The sequence below is a fragment of the Alosa alosa genome, chromosome 19, assembly GCF_017589495.1.
Source record: "Alosa alosa isolate M-15738 ecotype Scorff River chromosome 19, AALO_Geno_1.1, whole genome shotgun sequence".
In the NCBI taxonomy this organism is placed as follows: domain Eukaryota; kingdom Metazoa; phylum Chordata; class Actinopteri; order Clupeiformes; family Clupeidae; genus Alosa; species Alosa alosa.
In genome coordinates, this window is record NC_063207.1 from 14843310 (window position 1) to 14866209 (window position 22900).

General features: G+C 41.4%; 1 protein-coding gene across 1 annotated transcript in view; it reads left to right on the forward strand.

Moving 5' to 3' along the window:
- Window positions 1-7752: 7752 nt before the first annotated feature.
- The window catches only part of zgc:174356 (uncharacterized protein LOC100137120 homolog), a 46216-nt gene continuing 31068 nt past the window's right edge, over window positions 7753-22900 (forward strand). Inside the window, exons 1-4 of the mRNA XM_048228481.1 lie at window positions 7753-7957; window positions 9676-10447; window positions 11012-11109; window positions 17940-18078. Coding sequence (XP_048084438.1) covers window positions 7841-7957; window positions 9676-10447; window positions 11012-11109; window positions 17940-18078 — 1126 coding nt within the window. The 5' untranslated portion in view covers window positions 7753-7840. The remainder of the gene's footprint in view (window positions 7958-9675; window positions 10448-11011; window positions 11110-17939; window positions 18079-22900) is intronic.

The following is a 22900-nucleotide window of genomic DNA, read 5'->3' on the forward strand; positions in this document are numbered from 1 at the left end:
TCGTGACATTTAGCATCAGCATCAGTTTCCTGAGGTGCAGAAGAGAAAGTAAGAACACAGTGTGTTGCATACCATCTCAGAGAACAACAGGTGGACGCTTTGTTTATTAAAGAAAAGGCAGTATGATGAAATACTGGATGAATTGGATGAAACTGCCACAGCAAGGGGAAAAACACTCAAAAACTCATAATGCTCCCCAAACAATTTATGTGGCAAATAAACAGAAACTGGATTTATAGTCCAATAAATTGTTTTGGGAGTAGGCCACCTCTGCCGTATTCCATGTTACCATACCCTAACCCCCACCAATACTCACACGCATGCTTCACGCATTGCATTTAACTGAATGTGTGTGTGTGTGTGTGTGTGTGTCGCTCTTCAGTACGACACACGTCATGCTAAGGTTGCCCCTTAAATGCCCAATAATAAAGATCAGGAGAGATGCAGGGCAAAACTGCAAAGATGTGAATGCTGCAGACAGCTTCTCTAATGAAAATCAATTTGACTCATAAAACAAACACACGACTGGCTTTGCTTTGCTATTTACTGAATGGATTCTTTTGAAAGCACTCTCTCTCTGTGTGTGTCTCTCTCTCTTTCTCTCTCTCTCACTCTCTCTCTCACACACACACACACACACTCACAGATACATATACTCACATATACACACACACACCCACACATACTGTACATAAGCATACTGTACATACTCTTCACATGCCAATTTCAGAATGCATTACATCACAAAAGGTTTAGACATGACAGGAACCTAACAGAAAAATACCCTGTGTCTATGGCTGACATGCAGTTACACCAAAATGAATGGTCAGGTAAATAAAGCAATCAGCTAATAATTAATGACTAATCTGTTGAAAACATTTTCGATATAGGCCTACGTCTCTCCTTTGAGAATGGCTCCATCAAAGCAAGGGAACACTACAGCTCTCCTCCTCTCCCTCTCTCTCTCTCTCTCTCTCTCTCTCTGTTCTCCATCCTCCATTCTCTGGCGTGGAGTAATTAATTGAGGCTGGCCGGCTCATCGTGCTGTCATCATGGCTCTCCTGGGCTACCAACCCCAGCCAACGTCCCCTCGTGACTCACACGCCTTGCCCTCTAATACGTAACTGATTTTCACTGAAGGTCACACCATTAATCTCATCCTTCAGTGGCTCCATCTCTACCTCTGAGCTCCAAGCACCATGCATTGCACCACGTCTCTATGCTCAGATATGCTGCTGGCCTTGGGTAGCTGTGCTCCAACCCTTAGAAAGAATACGGTATGGTGGACTCACACCCTGCCTGTGATTCCATATGCAATGCATGTATTGAATCACATTGGAGTGTAGCCCTTGTGCAATGCTCATTACACAGGCTACAGATAAGGACCATATTGGTTCTGTGTTATCAACAAATAACAGGATTGTTCTGAAGTGGGTTTTTTTTTATAGGGGGGTTTCACACTTGGTCCCTTTCAGCCTTTTAAATGAACTCAGATCATTTTTTGTCCATATGTGACCACGCCAAACGAACTCAGACTCCTCTAACGCGAACTGACCTGAGACCACCTCGGGAGGTAGTCTCGACGCGGTTCGCTTTGAAGTCCGCGGCAAAGTTGGACATAGCAACAGTTACTAGGTGGGGCGGGCCTACCACTGAATTAGAAAGTGTGATTGGCTGGCGTGTTGACTGACAGTTCAAGAGGATCTTTGCAATAACTTTAGATTAGAATTCATTCTGAAAATATGTTATAATATTTATATTTCCCTATGTGTGAAAATGCCCTTGGCTACCTCCCGAGGTGGTCTCATTTCGGTTCGCTTTAGAGGGGTCTGAGTTCGTTTTGAGCGTTTACATTGGCACAAAACATGTTGAGTCATCAATCTGAGTTCATTTAGAAGGCTGAAAGGGACCAAACATAGTCCCTTATAAAAGAACCGAGCTCAGTCCACTAAAAGGAGACCAGAAAGAGGAACAAAACAAAAGGGACTCAGTTCATTTTGTATTCACATTGTGAGTTCATTTGAAAGAGGACTCAGATCTCTTTCTGGTGCACTTCAGCTCTGATTGGGGCCTCAGTTCTCATAATGTGGTATGTATTTTCATCATCATTCATTATCAGGTTGAAATAATTATCATAACCCATAATAGGTGTGGTGATTTTGTTTCATTTGTTTCTGATATTATAATATATTTTCAGAAGGAATTCTGATCTAAAGGTATTGCAAACATCCTCTTGAACTGTCAGTCAACACGCCAGCCAATCACACTTACTTTTTAATTCAGTGGTAGGCCCGCCCCACCTAGATACTGTTGCTATGTCCAACTTTAGCTCACATTCAAAATGACAAGTGAATAGCAGCCCGTTAACTGCGCTGCGCAGTCTCTCGTAGCCTATATGTTTGCAATGAGAGTTCGACAAAGACCTAGCATGAGCCTAGCAGATCATGAAAAATGGTGAGCAATACAATCCAAAGTTCGCTGATTTCTATACATTGTTAGTTACAAATAGCTTGGATGGAAAGATATTCAGCCTAACGTTAGAACCATGGAGGTATTAGGTTAGAACACACTTGTTTGCTGTAGCCAATTTAACGTTACAAACGTCTGTAGGCCTATGAGCCTATAATAATAGTTTATTTTAGGCTATATAAAAGCCTAAACGACATGCCTTATGTTTTGGCAATGGCAAGTCAAGTAAGACAAAATAGGCTCACATAGGCCTACAATGCAAAATGTGAAAGACAACCCCGGGCAGCACAGATAATGCGAACCGTGCTGTGGACTTCAAAGCGAGCCGAGACTAGCACTAGGCCTACCGCTCACCTCAGTTCGGTTCGCGTTAGAGGGATCCGAGTTCGTTTGGCGTGTTCACATGTACAGCAAACGTTGAGTCATCGATCTCAGTTCGTTTAAAAGGATGAAAGGAACCAAGTGTGAAAAGCCCCTATGATAGCCTACTTATAAACCCAAATTGGTAATGAGGAAAATAATTATGATATTTAGACAAAAATCTTTTTTTTTTTGTGAAGATCATAGCCTACTATTTTTGATATCAAGAACATGACAGATTTTGTTTGGTAAACAGGGTGTAGGCTTAGAGTGCTGTTTGAAGACTGATTTATAACTGGGTGTTGAGTATTAATGGTTTTCACTATAGCTTTGTCATTTTGTCAGATGAGCATTTTTGCTTTGTTGTAGTTTGTAATCCTCACAAGATAATGAATAAGGAATTGGACAAATAGTGTTCTGACAAAATAATGCCTGTGGTAATTTAATTAGGCCTTTAAGAGCCAACATTCTATTCTGTTAGATAAACTGCATGTGTAGGCCTATGTTGTTTCCATTAGTTGCATTAACCTATCTCTAAAATATGTTTGTTGCTACCCATTTACTAACAGAGAAAAATAGCCTGTCAGACTTCAAAGTAAGTCACAATTGCTAATGCATCACCAATTACACAAGGTGAGCAGAAGTTAACCTCAGATTAAATAATCACAGTATTTCGTACACAGTAGCCTATGGGTCATTCCACGTCAATTCAACCAGGGCCAATGCACTTAGGTCTCAAAAAATTCTGAAAAAATTACCAGGTGTACCTATAGGGAATATACAAATATTTTTTAAAATATTTTTTTCTTTATTCTCTATGATCTTTTCTTTTTAAAAACACCAATTTGACTTGTCTTATGCAAATCTTTCTTTTTCACTTTCCACCCTGAACATGGGCAAAATGCACCATTGACATCAATATGTTTTGTATAGAGCTACTACAGGTTACTCTATACAACCACAGGTGGCAGTGTGGTGACTATATAAAACATATTGATGTCAATGGGGCATTTTGCCCATGTTCAGGGTGGAAAATAAAAAAGAAAGATTTGCATAAGACAAGTCAAATTGGTGTTTTCAAAAATAAGGGATCATGGAGAATAAAGAAAAACATATTTAAAAAATATTTGTATATTCCAACAAGGTTTTTTCTGTTCATTGCTTTTTGTGAGAGTGTTTCTACTTATCTCAGTAAGGAAAATAAATCAAGAGCCTATGTTGAGTACAAATATGTCTTCTGAAGGCTTAAACAGAGCCCAGCCAAAAACTCCAATAAAATTTGTATCAACTTTGAGGGACAGCTATGACCATGCAGGATTATCCAGACCAAACGTGACGATTTTGCTACATACTGTACTATTCCTATTTATGTACCAGCATGCAAAATTTGAGCCTCCTACATGGTTTAGTTCTTGTGCTGTGGGCTTGTGAACTTTGACAAAAAAAAAAAAAGAGGCCGAACAAAATCGACACCCCTCCCCTGCAAAACTGGCTGTATCTTGGAAAGTATTGATCTTACATAAGAGGAATTTTACAGTGTGTCTCCTGGGTAACATAGGTACACCTGGTAATTTTTTCAGAATTTTTTGAGACCTAAGTGCGTGGGCCCTGGTTGAACTGACGTGGAATGACCCCTATGTCATAGGGGTGTGCATCTCTCCCTTATAAAACGATTCAATACTATCTAGATCAACAAGCTATGATACAATTCAGAAACAATACATTTTAATGCAGAATGCTTCGGTAGGATTCGATACGATGCGATACAATGTAATAGGGCCCCCAAATGCAATACAGTTCTTAAAGGCACACTATGCAGTTTTTTTAGCTTAATATGCAAGTTTTTTAGCTTAATTTACTTTCATTTAACAGCTTCAGAGTCATTGGAATGGTTATATGACTTTTTTCGGATTGAATGGTGGCCGTCTCACTTCCCCCTAGCGCCTGTGAGCGGAAAAACCACCCTTCCAACTGTGGGCCGGCGGGCCGACGGCCTCAGTGTCAGGAAGTATAACGAGTGTAACGAATTGCTTTACTGCATTCAAATACACATACACGCCAGGCACCGGCTAGAAAAAGGTAGTGATGGAGTTTCTCAGACACTCATCATGACAGAGCCAGCGAAAAAGAAGCAAAAACCGAGAAAACAGTAAGGAAATTGCCAATACTGCATAGTTTACCTTTAACGTGGGTTTAATTTTATTTCCATTCTTTAGTATCTAGTTCTATGAATAATTATTATCAAAAAGGTAAGCTAAAAAAGACTGAAGTTATTTTTGTTACTTTATGGTATGATACATAATTACAGAATTGCATATCATTGTGTTTATAATTTTTTGCAACACTTGATTGACTGAACTGAGAGGTGGATCCAACATTTTGACATTAGGAACTTTGCCAAATGTCTCTAAACAAAATCACTAGGCCAATTAATAGAGATCTATACATGCATGTCACCCTTCTACTTAGCTGCTGAGCCAATCACAATAGTTTACAAATCTGTGGTGTAGCTGTAGCCTTTGCTAAATTTCGAGTGCTAGGAGGAAAAGGATGTCTGGATTACCTTTCATAAATAAGGAGGCTACTACCACACGTTGTGAGAAGGGAGTTTGATTGTTTGATCAACAATGACAGGTAGGCAATATTACCCCCCCCAATTAACTTTCAGACGTGCACTGGAGTGAGAGTAGTTCTACACACGGAGCAGCCATCTGAGTTTTGAATCGGAGAGATTGAAATTTGAGTTCTCTTTCTATTTAGTTCTCCAAATGTTTTCTTCCCTTGAACACACGCCAGTGCTCTTAAGTATAATTACACTTAATTGTGAAGCTGCTACTCGAAATTTGGATGGAATTGATGGCATAGACAGTTTGATATAAGTCAAATTTACAAGAGGAAATGTTTCCCAAGACAAAGCAATTCACATTCAAAATAATAAGTGTAAATTAACTAACCCTTGGCTGCTGCACAACAACGTGCTCCCATACAACAGTGAGCCATGTTTTCAATATTTTGGTATTATTTACAAATTCATTGTAATGGTATATGGTCACGTGAAGGACAGATAAACATGACTGTAGTTCTCACTAGATAGATATACCTTCTATTTCTGTACTCAGAGAAATAAAACCAAATGAAAATGTAAGGGGAAAAAAACCACTAAATGATGTTAGTCGAAGACATCAGTTATTATGCGACTGCAGCACTGTAGGTGGTGTTTGCGTGGTTTTTGTTGACCTTTTGTGTTGTTAGGTTGTTAGTTCTTGAGAAAAAGTCCTTATTACTTCTTCAAAAACTAATCTCCATATCTGCCAGCCTAAGGCTCACTTGAGCAAATATCATATAAGAGAGTGTGAGAACGTTCCAGATATTGGGCAAAAAAAAATGCTTGCAGTCTGTATGAAGCTGGATGATCTCTGAGATGTTGTAGGTAAATGAAGAAAGAAAATGACTGAGAGAGGAGCAGAAAGTTTCATAAAACTGTCACACCACTTCCAACAGACAAGCAAATCCTTGCTCAGCTGGAGCTAGGTTTTATTCTCTTCGAAGCTACTGTTGACGACAAAAAGCAGGAATATTCTTGACCCCAATGCACTCAAGAACTGAAGTGCGGATGAATTTAGAAATTCGGGGAAGCACAAGCCGACGCTCTTGGGCTGAGCTGTTTTCCTCTTCCCTCAGAGAAGCAAATGATCCAGCTGATTCGTTCAGAATGGTGTGTGCTGCCTTCTCAACCTCAAATCAGATACGCATCATTAAGAAAGGCTGGTGAGATATCATAGATTTTCTATCCTACGACCAAAACAGAGGGAGACCACGGGCTTAAATGGCTCTGATAGTGATAATACCTGAACATAACCATCATCAGAATGATGTACCATACAATACACATGACCCTGTTCTGATGCACTGCTGTGGAATTTAAATGATTTCTCATTAAGTTACAAAATCACAACATCGCGTATGTGACAAAATGGCTTTGTTAAAATTATGCAGTCTGAAGCAAACAGTAATGGATCAAACTAATACAACAACACTACCATCTAGTAGGAACCTAGCGATAAGCTAGCAAACTAAACTAAACACCAATAAATGGTTTTACTTCCCGACTTAGTGTCTCAGAATTCTGACTTACTATCTGAGATACAGTAGTTTGTGATCATTTTCCATTCCAAGTGGTGGAAACAGGCTTCTATGTAAATGTTAGTACGATGTGTGTGACATTTTTCTGACACTGCTGGATGCAAAAGGCCCAGTGGCATTTGACACAAGTATGACATTTTAGTGCCTATACAAGAATGACTTGCTGTGTGCAATGGCAGCCATATGATTTAAATGCAATAAAAAATAAGATTATGTAAGATACATTTTACAGTTCGAGTCTCTTATCAAGTCACGCAGGCCCAGGCTCGATTGCATGATTTACTGTTTCATTTCCATTTTAGCCAGCTCCCACTATCATATTCATGGGGGTCTTTCTTTTACAGGAGCAGTCACTCCAGAGATTGCTTTAATGGTACATAAAAAGCTAACTCTGGCATAATAAACTCTTAGATGAGCTATAGGCTTGCCACACAATGCAGCTGTGTGAACAGACTATAAGCAGAATGCATGTGGTGCGTAATAGATAGATGGGCTTTGGTCTGTTCTTTCACTGTTCACACAAAGAGTTTAGATGCAGAGATCGTAACCCCTGATGATCAAACTGAGTAACTTTGTGATAAAGGCATTACGTTTCCACAGTTTTTTTGTATTTTAATATTATAGTTGCAGTTAGTTCTAGTTAGTCTTTTTTGTGCAAAGCTTTATGGCAACAGAAAAAGTATATGAGTCAGTTTTACAACATGCAATCCACAGCTGTAAAGGGAAATTGTGATGACACTTCCTTTTACCTCACACAGCCTGACCGTCATGTGACCCAAACGGTAACCGACCACATACTTGTTTCATTCTCATTCTCTCTCTCTCTTCTCTTTGTTTGTCTCTCTCTCTGTCTACTCACTCAGAAATCATGCCAGAATGGGTGGAGAAGTTGGGACAACTAGTTACAGTGGAGCCGGTCATTTTCTGGTACATGACCAGTACCTTCATTGTGTCGCCTGCTTATCAAACGCTGATCATCAACAAGGTAAATCTTTCAGCTACTAGGAGTTGCTGTCTTCCTCTTACCCTTATCTCTTTCCCCGTGTACATCCCATGTCTTTGTGCACTTGTTTTTGTCCCTTATCTGTCATAGAGAGTTTGTGGACAACATTTGTAGATTTTTTTTTCCGGGAGCATTTTAATGGTGTAAAACAGGAAGTGAACAATTCATCAACTGGCTCTGTGGGGATGGCATTTTCTCCCTTTTTTAGTCTTCTGGACAACAGGGCAACAGGGCAGTGTGTGTGTTTGTGTGTGAAAGAGAGTGAAAGAGAGAGAGAGAGAGAGAGAAAGAGAGAGAGCACAGGTGTTTGTGTATGTGTGTGTGAGAAAGAGAGCTGGAGTGTGGCCACCAATGTTTGTGTGTGTGTGTGTGTGTGTGTGTGTGTGTTTGTGTGTGTGTGACTGAAAGAGACAAGACAGCAATGCTTCATGCTGAGCAAAACCATGAGTCCTTGCTAGGAATTGTGCCGCGAGATGTAAACAAAAGGAGCCCGAAAAAGTGCTGCAGACATTAATCAGCTAACCTGGCCATGAGTCATCTCCCTCCAAATCAGCAGGAACTCTCTCACCCCCCATCTTTGTCTTCCTCTCCCTCCTCTCCCACTCCTTTGATATCAATCAAACTGTCTTTAACAATTGAGCAGAAATACTTCTTGTCGAAGACAGCTGGGGACTCCTTCCCTCCCAAACCAAAACTTTTGTCCAAGAAAAGAGTACAGATTATGTCCAGATGACACACAAATATCAGGTCCTGGGTGCTGCATTGGACTGAATGTTCCCAAAAAGAATGACCTGGAAAAGCTGTTGATAATTTTACATAACGTCTTGGAGATTAATACTTCATTACCCAAGCAGTAAAGCTATATTAAGCAGGCTTTGTGTCTGCAATCAAACAAACCTGCAATTTGCGAGTGAGTGAAGTCATCTGAAGTAGTCGTTTATATGTTTCAGGTTTCCCATGCATTTGCATACTGAGAAGCATCTTAAATCTTGGGAGGCATTTACAAATAGACTCGAAGCCATTGCAAAAGAGTGCATTAGTGTCTTCTCCGGCTGTCACATCTCACTGCTCAGTTTCAAAATCTGCCTGCATACAGTCAATCTGAACCTCATTCAAACAGCTCAAGTGCAGAAATGTATTATTTTGATAACATGTAGTAGGAAATATGCTGCATTTCCTCTTTGAGTGTTTTGTTATAGATAAGCACAGCATAGTGAAGGTCTGTGTAATGTTTCGAGTGTTGTGAGTGAGCTTGAACAAAGAGATAAATATAGATTGATAAATATAGATTGATACAGTCATTGATACAGACATGAGGAGCATGTATGATCAACACTGAGGGTTTAACTGTGGCAATGAAGGCAGAAATATGTCTTGACTGAGGCCGATACTTCAAAATAAACTGAGAAACCAGAGAAATAATGCAACTTTACTGTATAAAAGAGAGTCTTTTCTCAAGTAAATCTTTTTTTGCTAAAATCTTGAGTTTGAGAGTTTACCTCTCTCTCTCTCTGATAATGGTCCTCTGACCGAAACGTTGCAAATTAAAGTTAAAATTGCAAATGAAGAAGTGTGCGGGAGCTTGCTACTTTCTCTCTCTCTCTCTCTCTCTCATGCACAACCCTGACCTCCAAATCTCCTTTTCTCTCTCCACACACTGTCTTCCTCTGCTATCTCCACCCATCCCACCTCTTCTACAGGTCTGCTCTGAGCTCTTTCAGGACCAGTCCATCTGTGTCAACCCCGAGCAACATCACGATGGGGACGAGGAGCTGCAGAGGCGGTCCTCCCTGGTCCTGCTGCTCTACTTGGCCGTCTTCAGCCTGGTGTCCATCCCGCCGGCGCTGCTCCTGGGCTCGTGGTCAGACAGCGTCGGCCGCCGCTCCGTCATGATCCTCCCGTCCGCGTTGTCGCTGGCTGCGGGCGCCGTGTTCGTGTGCATGAACGAGCTGCCGCAGATGGGGGTGATGTGGGTGCTGGCGGTGGCCGGCATCGTTGGGCTCACCGGCGGCCACGTGTCCATTTTCCTCAGCTGCTTCAGTTACCTGGCCGACGCCACGGCGGGCTGCCAGGCCGAGAGCCAAACGCGGACCGTCCGCATGGCCGTGGCCGAGTCCATGATCTTCGTCGGCGGGATGGTGGGCTTCCTTCTAGGCGGGTTTCTGGAGAAGGCCTACGGGCTAACGGCGGCATTCATCGCCTTCCTGGCCTGTCATGTGATCATCATCCTCTACATTGTATTATGGCTCCGCAATCCCAGGCGGCCCCCTAGTAGCCCCTTCTCAAAAGACGGGATCACCAAGCGGGACAATGATGACACGGAGGTCGCGAAACTTCCAGGCTCTCAACTGTTCCTAGTGAGCTACCTGAAAAGGACCCTTTACTCTGTGTTCAAGAAGAGGCCGGGACAGGAGAGACAAAAGCTGCTCTTTCTCATCCTCTGCTCCTTCCTAAACAACCTCATGGCTGTGGGTGAGGGCTGAGTTCCGATTGGGTCTTTGTTTAGCCGTCTCATGGCCCAGTCAGTCAATGATGTGTGGATGCTTAGATCAGTTGTTTACATTGATCCGCTCTTTTGCAGCATGGATGGTTGTTTGGAAACCCCCAACACTTTTGAGTTATGTTTTGCAGCTAAATGCCTGCAATTAAATGGATTTACACTCCTATAGTATTGTGTTAGGAGTAGGACAGTCACGTGAAAACAGTCACATGAAAACAAGTGTGATATAAATTACTGTTCAAGAAAGACGTACAAAATCCAGTGGTGCTGTCGTTTAGTTATTAGCCTAACATCTGTTAATAATAAACCACAAGCACATGCAGACTGTTAAAGCCGTACAGGGCACAGCAGAGATACCAATTGATAGGTGAAGTGCAATATGATGTAATCGGTCTCCATTTCCAACGTTGTGAGTCGCAAGTTGCAGACAAATCACGCTGTTAAAAGATTGATGATAGAAAAAGCTTTTATCCCACTCTTTTCTCTTTCCATCACTTGCTCTCTTATTCCCTCGTTTTCTGTCTTTCTGCTCCCAGGGGAACAGGCGATCCTCCTCCTTTATCTGATGTACGAGCCTAGGGAGTTTGACACAGAGATGTTTGGGATCTTCAACTCTGTCAAGATGTTGCTTCTGGTAAGTGCTGACTTTTGAGCCCTTCGATGCCTTGACGTTTCACTCATTTTGTCACATGGGTGCACTGCACAAGGGAACGTATAAGGAGTTTTTATGACAATGATTCTCTCTGAAGCCTCAGGTTATGACTGGAATGGTCTTTTGCTCATAAACAGTTCAATCATTTCACCCACAGCAAAAGTGGGGGAGCTATACCTTCATAAAAAGTAAGAGTCCTATGGAGTTGGTTCAAATTCAAATAGTCTCTAATTTTGTAATTTTGTTCTGGTATAAATAAATAAGCAAATTTGATTTTGATGCTTTTAGGTGAGCTTTTAATATGTACGTTGTTTCAGTTGCAACTTCTTTAATGGCATTTCATATATTGAGCTTTGACTTTTACCATCAAGTACTTCTGTATGAGGCTGTTGTAGAGACAGGGATTCATCCCTCTCTGCATTTTTTTAAGGATTGGAGGATTCCATTTAAAAAGCCATTTAATCCAGAAAATTACTTTTGGTATGCATTTATCCAATAATTGGCAAAAGTGGACCATCATTTGAAGCACCAGTAACTTCTCAGTTAATCAAGCATTAGGCAGTTTGTTTTATATTAAATACAATGTCAGTTTTTCAAAGCATTTAAAATTATCACTTACTTAAATAGTGAGCAGCAAAGTGCATAAAAATAGATTTTAAACCCATACTGTCAAAATATTTATAGACACTATAATGACCTGCCACACTGTCATACACTGACTTGCCAGTAAAGCAATAATGAATCCAATGCTAAAAGGACTGCTTAAATGCTTCAGTCCTTAAATGCCTTAAATGCCATTCATTCAATGCCAACATTCAAATTATGGGATTTTTGATGCCATAAATGTGCAGTTTAAATTGTATGCATTATTTTTTGAGTACTTCTGTCCCTCTACTGCATGGTGGTGTTGAAGATTTTGTATGGGAGAGGGAAAAAGAAAGGACAATGTTGGGTCTTTCAGCAGAGAAAAGTGAGAGTGAGCTAGTGGGCAGTGATGAGGGGAATGATGATGATGATAGCTCTTTAGATTCAGTATCTTGGAGACCTGGGGTCATGGCCAAGTGGAGTGATTTCTTTCTCCCTTTACCACAGCACTTGTGTATGGGGCGTTGATCCCTGTGTGGGCGACTTTATGGAAGCACTTGTGTATGGGGCTCCCTGGCCGGGGAGAAGTCCGATGGATGTGTGTATGAGGGAGGTGTGTGTGTCCTTGAGTTGTGTGGGTGAAGTGCATTGGCATGCGTTCTACAAGGGAGGGGCCGTGTGTGACTGTAGGGCATCGCTATGGTACGGTGTATGGACTGTGACTGCCATATAACAGAATCTCAGAAACATTTAAAATGAAAGGGGAAACTTTGATCAGGACAAATGTCCATTTCAAGATGCATTTCACCATGTCACAATGTTATTGTATGTAATACAGTTAATGTATTGAATTTGTGTTATTTTAGCCATGTAAATTGATTTCTCAGAGTATTAGCTTTTTTTTATTTCCCCATCATTTAAATCAGGTAGTATTTTTTACAATAAGAACATATTATCCTTCAAATAACAGTATTTAACAACACATACTAGCCTATTAGCCTACTGAGGTAATCAAAGTATATCTGTAATTCATCATTTCTCTGATTTAATCAAAGTGAGTTTGTAAAACGGCTCTCTGCAGTTATGAATTATGGTGGTTTTGAAGGTCACTCAGCAAGGGCATCAGGTCTAAATTGTGAGATGTGTAAAAATACCCCACGTCACAGGCTTGCAGATCAATCTGGCAGGACTCCTAGATCATTCTTAAAGACTCCATTCAACCTGCACTAATAAAAGTCGAGGTTTGAGCTTATTGACTGAGGTGGCCATTACATAGTGGTTTGGCAGTCAATCAACCATTCCTTTCTTTACACTATGTGTGCCTGCCATTATACCTCACTTGGACCTTAGGGTCTTGTCTTGGCTTCAGTCCAGGGTTCTACCATATGGAAGCATTGACAAGGTTTTCTAGTGTAAATGTCCTTGAAGTGGTGAGGTTAAAAACACAGGAGGCCACAACACAATTGACCTTTTTTGTGAGGCTTAACATTTCCACCCAAAAGTGCATAGCTGTTTTTGTAACGATATTCTGCCTCTGACTTAAAAAAAAAAGTCCTGATCCATGAAAAAATCAACTTAGCAATTTCCACAGCAATTACCTACGGACAATAGTAGCCATAGGATACATTCATTTGGCCTTTATGTTAGTGGAAGCATATTTGACAAAATCAAGATCTCCCTCCGACATCATTCAAAATTAAATATCGATTTAGGCCCTCAAGTCCACCCCCCCCCCCTTTCCATTCCCCACTTAGAGGTGAAAAAACAGTACAAGCAAACCCATCAAAGACTCCTTTCCCTCAGTGGACAGTGGCTGGCTGCAGCCTTAACCTTCATCTATTATGTGTACGGCCGGAGTAATTACCAAGCGGAAGCTGCTGGCGAGAGCGTCTTTGTGTTCTCTCTGTTGGCCTCTGTCAGCAGAATCCAGTGCCGCTACGGCCACCGCCACCGCCACCACGACCGCCTCCACCTCCGCCATCTCATCAGCGCGGGGGGGACAAAGAGCGGTCGATGGCACATCACCACCGTGACGCTTAAACAAAAGAGGCTCTCGTTGAGGCGCGGCGTTTTTTTCCACTGATGATGGCGTGGGCGGCTGCCTTTTGGAGAGGGTGTCCCGCGTGCGGTGTTGTTGGCACCGTCTCAGACGCCTGACACTTCTGCGCCATTGACATATCAGCTGTGTCCTTCTCAAAGAGCCAGAGGCGGCATGCGCTGGCAGTCATCTAGAACAGAGTGGGGGTGAGGGGGATGTCAGCAAGAGCCTGACAAGCAGATGCTTTATGGTTACCCTCTGTTTGATAAGAAAAAAAAGAAATGTATAAGTGATCTCAAATTAAAATGGAAAAAGGGTCGGTAACACTTTATTTTAATGTGTCGCTGTTACAGTGTACCTACCAGAGGCGATTGCTCTAAGACTACAGGGGAAGCTCAGCCTCCTCTAAAATATCACGGAAAATCGCATCAAATAACACTATTACATTAGCTTCTAGCCTACTATTCCAACTAGAACATGCTCATCTTCATGGCTAGTTTGTTCAGCAATAAGGTTTTGCCGGTCATTTATCGTAATTTCGCACCCATAATACATTGCTGTGACGACACGATCCATAAAAAAACCATGCAAAAAACCCATAGACGCTCGGCTTCACTGGACTTTCAATGGCACTACAGAGTGGGCTGATCTCAGTGCAGAAAAGCTACACGCTTATTGGACAAGCCACAAAATCGCCATTTCCAGGGAAGCCCGGCCTCTGGGAGTGAATGGGACAGTGGGATGGCCTGGATGGCTTCTGTATGATGATTGAAGGAACCGTAGAGGCCGGACTCTTTTGATTGACAGCATATGTCAAGGCTGGGAAGTGGTTCAAGTTCAAGGCAGGGATGCGTTAACGTTAGTGCAGAGAATGTCTAATAAGGGGAGAACTGCCACTCTCGGAAAACTTCCGGTTTCTGAACTGGTTGCAGTTCCTCTTGTGGTTCCACATGAGGGCGCTTGTCCACGAGGGCAGAATGCATGGAGGTCTATGGAGCTGTACCCCTCAAAATCCACTTTTCTCGGGATATAATTTTTTTTCGAAAGGGGAGGCAAAGAAAATACTCTTGGTGGAGTATTATATTTATTTTTTTATCAATTATTTTTTATAATTTAAGTCACTTAATTGTTCTAAAAAGCCTTTCAAACGTGTCAATGATGTCACTCATTAGCACAATGCTAGCGTGTTATGGGCAACAACGACCCAAACTGTAAGAAATCAAAAGGACATAAGTACTTCATTCAACTTTTGACCTATAACCCATGTTGAAGTTATACAAACTACAATCAAATCTGAGATTTGTCAACGACAATCAGGTGAAAGAGACAAATTTAGCCGTCTAGCTCCATTGACTCCCATTCATTCTGCACTCATGACGATCGCCCCCTGGTGGAACTGCAACCAAAATTCGGTACAATGGGACTTAATACGGAGTGGCCAGGCTCTCCGTAGACGGGCTCTGGTTAGTGTTGGCAGGTGAAGTCGAGAGATAAGGCAAGTTGCAGCTCAAATTCTCATAATTTGGGAGCAATACAGTCGGTTTCTATTTGTCTTTGTAAATAGCATACTGTAAATAAAACCGTAAGGTGGAGTTACAGAGTTTGTGACTTGCTTTTGTTCCAGTTGTGTATTTAGGCTAAGTTAGGTAGCATGCTGTAATGGTGTAGGCTACATTATGCCATGTCTGCCATGCCTACTGTTTGGGATCATTTTTGCCTTCAAAGAACAATATAGCAAGGATACAAGGAAGTTTATTGTCACATGCATATAGTTACTGGAAGTAAGACATGCAGTGAAATTATGTCTGGTGTCAGCCTGTGCAAAGTGGGGGGGGGTAAAACGTGCAGTAGAAGAGGGGTTTAGTAGATTAAGTGGCAAGGGCTGCATAAGAAAGGTGGGGAGGATTGTAATTGGGGGGGGGCACCAACAAGGAGCACCCAAGAGCAACAGGGGCAAGGAAAAACTCCCTTACCAAGGAAGAAACCTTGGGCAGATCCACGGCTCAAGGGGCTAACCCAACTGCCAGGGGTCTTGGTGTGTGTGTTGGGGGGATAACAGGGGAGATGGGATAGTGTGCTGTGTATGTGTCAGGAGAGGGCAGTGTGCAATATGTGTGTTGGAGAAGCTTCCTCATGAGACAATGTGCTGTGTATTGGGGAGAGTGTGCTGTAAGTATGTTGGGGATGTGTGTTGGAGACGCTTCCTCATGAGACAATGTGCTGTGTATTGGGGGAGGTGCTGTAAGTATGTTGGGGATGTGTGTTGGAGAAGCTTCCTGATGAAATAATGTGCTGTGTATGTAGGGGAGGGGGGGCAGTGTACTGCAAGAATGGTGAAGGGACTTACTATTGCAAGCAGAGTACTGTATGTATGATGTATGTGAGTGATGAAGATGTGTGTGTGGGCGGGAGGGGAGTGTAGCAGTGACTGTGTGTGTGTAGTGTGCGTGTGGGTAGGTGGGGGCTGTGTGCTGTAAGTATGTAGAGTATGTGTGTTGGAGAAGATCCTGAATATGAATGAAATGAAAATGAATAGCACCTTAATAATATTAATTTAATAATTTACCATTTTTATCAGAGCTTCCCCTGTCCCAAAGAGCAGCAATCGCCACTGGTACCTACCTAATTAGGTACAGTTGTACAACCTGTGTAACAACATGTACTATCAGGTACTATCATTGTACTTGCATTATGTATTTGTGGGTACCTACATATAGTTGTTACATTGTAATTAGGTAGGTACACTGTAACAGCGACACATTAAAATGAAGTGTTACCAAAGGGTTAAAGTTAGAGCAACAAATATTACCTGTATATTTCTATGATCTTTGAGCTGATTGTAAGGGAAAGGTGAAAGAACATTAACAGCTGGACACCACAGGCAGCCAGTAAGTGTGTGTGTGTGTGTGTGTGTGAGAGAGAGAGAGAGAGAGAGAGAGAGAGAGAGAGAGAGAGAGAGAGAGAGAGGGAAAGAGGGAAACTGGACATTTCCTTCCTGTTCAATGACTCCACATTTAGCTTGACAGAATAAGAGGGAGCAAGATTGGATAGCCATGTCATTACACAGACAAAAAGGAAAAAGGCAGAGAGAGCTGTAGAGGAGAGCAAGTAGCACAAACATTCTCAAACGCAAGTGAGTACAAGTCAAGAGTGTCAACTAATTGACCTTCAATCAATAATTACTCTTAAAATGTTATCTTTTAGTAAACACACTGTTATCTCTTCGTACATCTTTAATTACTTTGGTCCTCAGAAAAAGATGTATATGATGGCCAATCAGGTGTTGAACCATGTCCCTGAGCCTAAACCTGTGTTTGTAAATGGCTCACAGGATGTGTGCCAGACTGATAATTAGGGCAGCATGGAGTTTGTATTAAACACTATCAGGCAGTAGTGAGTTGATTAAAGTTAGACTATCGAATAGTGACCTTTCTGGGGAAATATTTATGCGCTCCCATTAAGTTTGGGGTCACAAATATGAAAAGGCACGGCAACGAGACAGGAGATGGCAGGCAACTTGTCACCCCAGGACACCAATAATTAAATCAAGCCTGTCTGATGGAACAGGAGAGGCAAATGAGTTAGACTGCAGCAAGCACACGCACACACACACACACACACACACACACACACACACACACACACACACAAACACACACATACGCAATCTCACATATACACACTCACACATTCTCTCACTCTCACGTTCCCTGTCTCTCTTCCTCCCTCCCTCCACCCCCTTTCTCATTCATGTTTGCACTCTGAAGGTTAATTAAGTCAAAATTTTGGGTTGATAATGAAACTGACGCCTCAAATATTTATCACAGCTTTGTTTCTAAGTGTCTGAACAGGGGCACAATCAAAATCCCCTTTACTGGTGGATAAGGTTTTGTTACTATGCCGGCTTTTAGCAGAGCTCTCACGATAATTTATCACCAGCATTATGTTCAAATCCCTGCTCACGGTGTCAGTTATTGATTCATTTCTTTGTGTGTGTGTGTGTGTGTGTGTATGTGTGTGTGTGTGTGTGTCGCCTGGTCATTTACCTTCAATTAACTTTGGGAGCACATAAAAACAACTGCAAAACTGCCATCTCCCTATAGCTCTGCCAAGACTGCAGTATGTAAAGTGAATGGGAGTAGAGTGTACTGTGTGAACCCTCGGCTGCTTCTCTCCATCTCACTTGTAGGGGGGTTGTCTGCTAGGCCTGTTCCCGGTGTTGTTACGCTGCCTGGGAGAGATGACCCTGGCCAAGCTGAGTGTTGTGTTCAGGGCTGCCTCCTTTATCCTCCTGGCCTTCTCAACCAACACGTGGATGGTGTTCCTGGGTAAGAAAGACCTCTTTTTTAAGTGTGCTTGCTGAAAGCAGCACACTTATTGTTCTTCTTAAGTTTTCTTATTCCTGTAAGCCCAATTTTTCGTCAGCTCCTGCTCCTAGACCTTTTCAAAGTCAAAGTCAAAGTCAAAGTCTGCTTTATTGTCAATTTCTTTACATGTCAAGTCATACAAAGAGATCGAAATTGCGTTTCCTACTATCCCACGGTGACAAGACATATTTTACCAATTAGGTCCACAGACAAACATAACATTCAAGTAAACAATATAAGAGATATCGCCACCGGTCCAACTCTAGAATGTCCGGCCGGAACCGGTGTAGTGTGGAAATTGAAAAGGATGTCACTGACCCTTGTCATTCTTCCGCCATATTGATTGAATAGAAAGCTTAAACTAAAGTTTCACAGGTCACAATTTGGTCCTAACTTCACGAAACTTGACGCACATGATCCTTGGACCAAGCTTCACAAAAGTTACAGAAAGGATTTTGATTTTTCAAAAGCGCTTTGACCGTCAGCTAAACGAAATCGTCGGCGGGCTCAAACAGGAAGTCGCCCATATCTCAGGAACACTGTCACATATCGATACCAAATTTTGTATTTGAACTCGGGACTCCAATGTAAGGGTGCATAAGCTAAAAAAAAAAAGAAATATTCCAAAAGTTTCCATCATTTGGCAAACCACCCACAGGTATTTGATAAAAAAGATTGTTTTCCTAAAAGCATGGAGTTGACGAAAGAATAAACAAGCAATGTAACGTTAATGTTAAATAGCCTAGAACGACATCTGAACGCTAGGTGGCAACATTGTATTACATTTCACTAGTGTAGCCTACTTGAAATACGGTGTGAGATTCACAAGTAAGGAAGGTGCAAATATTATGTAATTTATCATGGGAAATCATTGGAAATGTTATTTCTTGTTTATTCTAATTGCAAACCACACACATCCATTCGGAATCACACGCACACATTTAATACTGAAAGACTATCATTTCGTTTATTTGATGTTGCCTAGCAACACAGCCTTCAAAGCAAAGATTCTAGAACAGGGCTTCAGAGAGACACGTTTTGAGTTTGTGGCCAAGAACCTAAAATATCGGTTTCCATGTGCTGGATGGTGTGAGTCCTTTATGAAAGCAAGTGTTTTATACAGTTAACGTTACAGACATAATGAGTCATGTTGTAGTGGTCAACATAAATGTGCCCCTTCTGTTATTAGAATGCTAAGCGGAGAAGCATGCTAAGCAGAGATTTAGTATCATTAATTTCTTGTGTGGCTAGCTATAGGAAGGAGATGTATGTTGCTAATTGGGATTTATGTTGTTTAGCGTAATGCCATGGTCATTTGATATGAGATGCTTGCACTCGTAACTTCGTCACGTGTAACTTTAGGTCTGCTATTTTTTTTACTAACAGTAATTCACAAAGCACTTTAGATCTAAAAGTAGCACCTACGCCTGTGACAGCTTAAAAGAAGTGGCAAGGACTCCTAACGCGATGTTTTGAAATGCGTCTACTATTGTCTACAGGAGCTTCCAATCGCGAGGGAACTTGCATTATAGGCATAACTAAGGGATACAATAACACCACCAACAACCAAAACTAGCCTACTCATTGTCAACATGTACATGAAATCTAAAGTTTTATGTGAATCAAATTAAAATGTTTTCTTTGCAAACGTAGGCATACAGTAGGCGTATGGTGACAGATTAATTTAATAATGCTGCTGTGTGAATCACGGTAAGCGTGAATGAAGTAGCCACTTCTTAATGGGACCCACTGTATGGAAGTGGGCTAAGTAAAATAGAGATGTTTTAAATAAGATAAGGTTAATCAGAATTATACAACAATTGGGTTCTATGGAACTATTTATTTGTTTCTGATTGGCCGAGAGACGTTCCATGAGTTGGAATATCCCTGGACATTTCAACTCAGACTTTGCACAGCTAATAATAAATCCTCCAGCGATACAATGCTAAGATTTGACACAATGTTCTCATCCCAGCTCTCCACTATTTTAAGCAATGGGTTACTCCTTAGCAAACCATAACGAAACAGTGCTTCACCACATCTGTGGATTAAGCTACACAGTCAACTCAATGTAAGTAAGATAAACAAGGATGCTAATTGTTCTCAGCATTGCCAGCATTGTGTAGGGCCTATAATATGATTGTCACTTGGAGGAGACTTGTAGATAACTAACGTTAGCATAGTTACCTAACCGCTGCTAACGTGCTAGCATCGTGTCAGAAAAACATATGGGGCTGTGCACAGTAGTGTAACATTTATTCACCATAAATTAATAAAGTTGAGTGGTTCTGCAATGTAGGCTATGTTTCCGTTTATTTGCAGTACCATGTCCCTTACATAACATGGCCCAGTGTCCTTGTAACATGCATGCAGCAAAGCTAGATATGAATGTGATTTCAGCCCCACTTTCAACATTTTCTTTCAAGAATACACGTGAACCACAAAGACCCGAAAAGCGGGATCTGGAATGTTGGTTACCTAGCAACCAAGGTCTATTGAAAAGGGAACTGTTTTTTGATCGCGTAAGAACCATTTTTAACCTAACATTTTTAAACAATATTGGGGTGTTTTCAGATTATTTAGTTTGTGGTAGAATTGTTGTAGAAAAAGCAATATAGCACTCGTGATCGTGGGATTGGTCATGGATATTCCCACGGTGTTGTTCGACGCAGGCAACAACAAATGCGGGAATATCCATGACCAATCCTAATCCACGAAAAGCTATATTGCTTTTACCCCACTCTCACTCGTGCTATATTGCTTAATTCTACGATATGCCCGCTTGACAACGGCAGAGATAGAACTGGCCTTTGGCCATAGCAACCATCCATTTAGAATGACTGGCCTTCATAGCAACCAAAGATCTGAGCTGTGTTGCAATGTGAGACAAAGTATAGAAAGGTGATGAAACATACAGAGACAGGTCAAGAAATATAGTGCAATGTAGACAGTAGTATACAGTTGATTTACAGACGGTGGTTTAGAGTAATATGAAGTATTCCTTTATTCTGAGATAGGCTACATCTATAGGCTCTCAAAACAACCCCAGGCTCACAAAACAATCCCAAACAGACATAAGGTCTTTATAGAGCAAATCTATATAGATTATTTTTCAAATAAACCAGTAAAACATAATTTGTGGGATGGAATATATAACATTCACACTCATAGCTCATATATTTTTAAAATAAATCAGTGAAAAAGTATCCTGACAAAAAAGCCTATGCCTTGGTCATATTTCATAATTTCAATTCCTCTGTAGGTTACCTGATAGCCCAGTTTGAGAGGCGCAAGACGCGTGACATTATTTATTTTTTGCAGCCAATCACTGCTGTCATTTTATTTTATTGATTTGATCTCAGTCATAGAAGCTAAATTCGAAGGCAGGCCAAAGGTAAAATCCAACGAATCGCATTCAACCCGCAAGCCAATAGTTGAATAGCCCTCTCCTACTTTTGAGATATTGCCACTGCTCCAACACTGAAAGGATTCAGTGTAATTTTCAACTGTAATTTCAGAGCAGTATTTCAACTGAAAGTATGACTAATCATCTAAACTATTCCTGATGGCTCTCTGACAAAACTCTTTCAGCTGAACCATTTTTAGATTATAATTTACCACAAATGTCGCTGTTGCATAGTCAGGATGAACAATGCTAACATACTTACGTCGGGCAGCAGAAAATGAAAACAGGGTTATGGACATCAAAGCAGAAAATGTGGACATTGATGAAACCAGAAAATTGATATAGAGGTAACAATATGGCATCAAAAAAGATGTCCTAAGGGTAGATACTCATTAGAATCATCAGCTTAGCTTTGTGTCACTCCAAAAAGAGACCTTTTGCAATCAGGGCAGGTGTTAGGCTGGAGCACAAAGCCATAATCACCTCCAATCACCTGTCTGCTGTGGAGAAAATGTGCATCTCATCACTCTGTCACACACTCACACCTGGCTCAGCTTGGCTCAGAACTTTCAAAAAAGAAAAACTGGCAGAAACTGGGTTCTCTGCCAGAAATCACAGATTGGCTGCCTTGTTCTCTGTCTTAAGGTGTGCAATGACCATTTAAAATGTATAGGTTTTAAAAATGTGAGTTTCAGTATTAACACACTCCTGTGCAGAACTGGTGAGTCAATGTATTGCATTCTTTAATGTCCACTACTGCAGTGCTGCTGTAACATGTTTTGACAGAAGGATCGGATTGCGCTCACGTGTATTTAGAAATATGTTCATGCAAATTACTTGAGTTTGCTCTGCCATGAACGCAACCTCACTTTCCTTCTCGTCTGTGCTTTCACTATCCTCTTTGACTGTGCTCATGGTGTGTATTTGCATTGTGTTGTTACAAAGTTGCTGTCCACAAATCATAAAAGTAATCTCTGGGAGGGAAGTATATTACTCTTTCTAGGAAGCTAAATAGCTGCTACACCCACCGCACAGTCCACACCAAACACCACCAGTAGTATATTATCATGAACTATCTGTCAAAATAAGCCCTGCCCCCTGAAAGGTCATAAATCACGCCATAACCACCTCCTTTTATGCAAATTAGCCAATGGTTGTCACCACGTTTGTTTGTTATTGTTACTGTTTTGTGAGTCATGTGACAGTCATGTGACTGGTGTCAAACCCTGGGCAGCCATATTGGATGTAAAAGTCATGTGACAGTCATGTGTCTCTTTGTCAAACAATGCCACGCCCCCTTTGGCATCCATATTGGATGTAGTGTCATGACAGTCATGTGCCTGATGTCATACCCTGGGCAGCCATATTGGCCCCCAA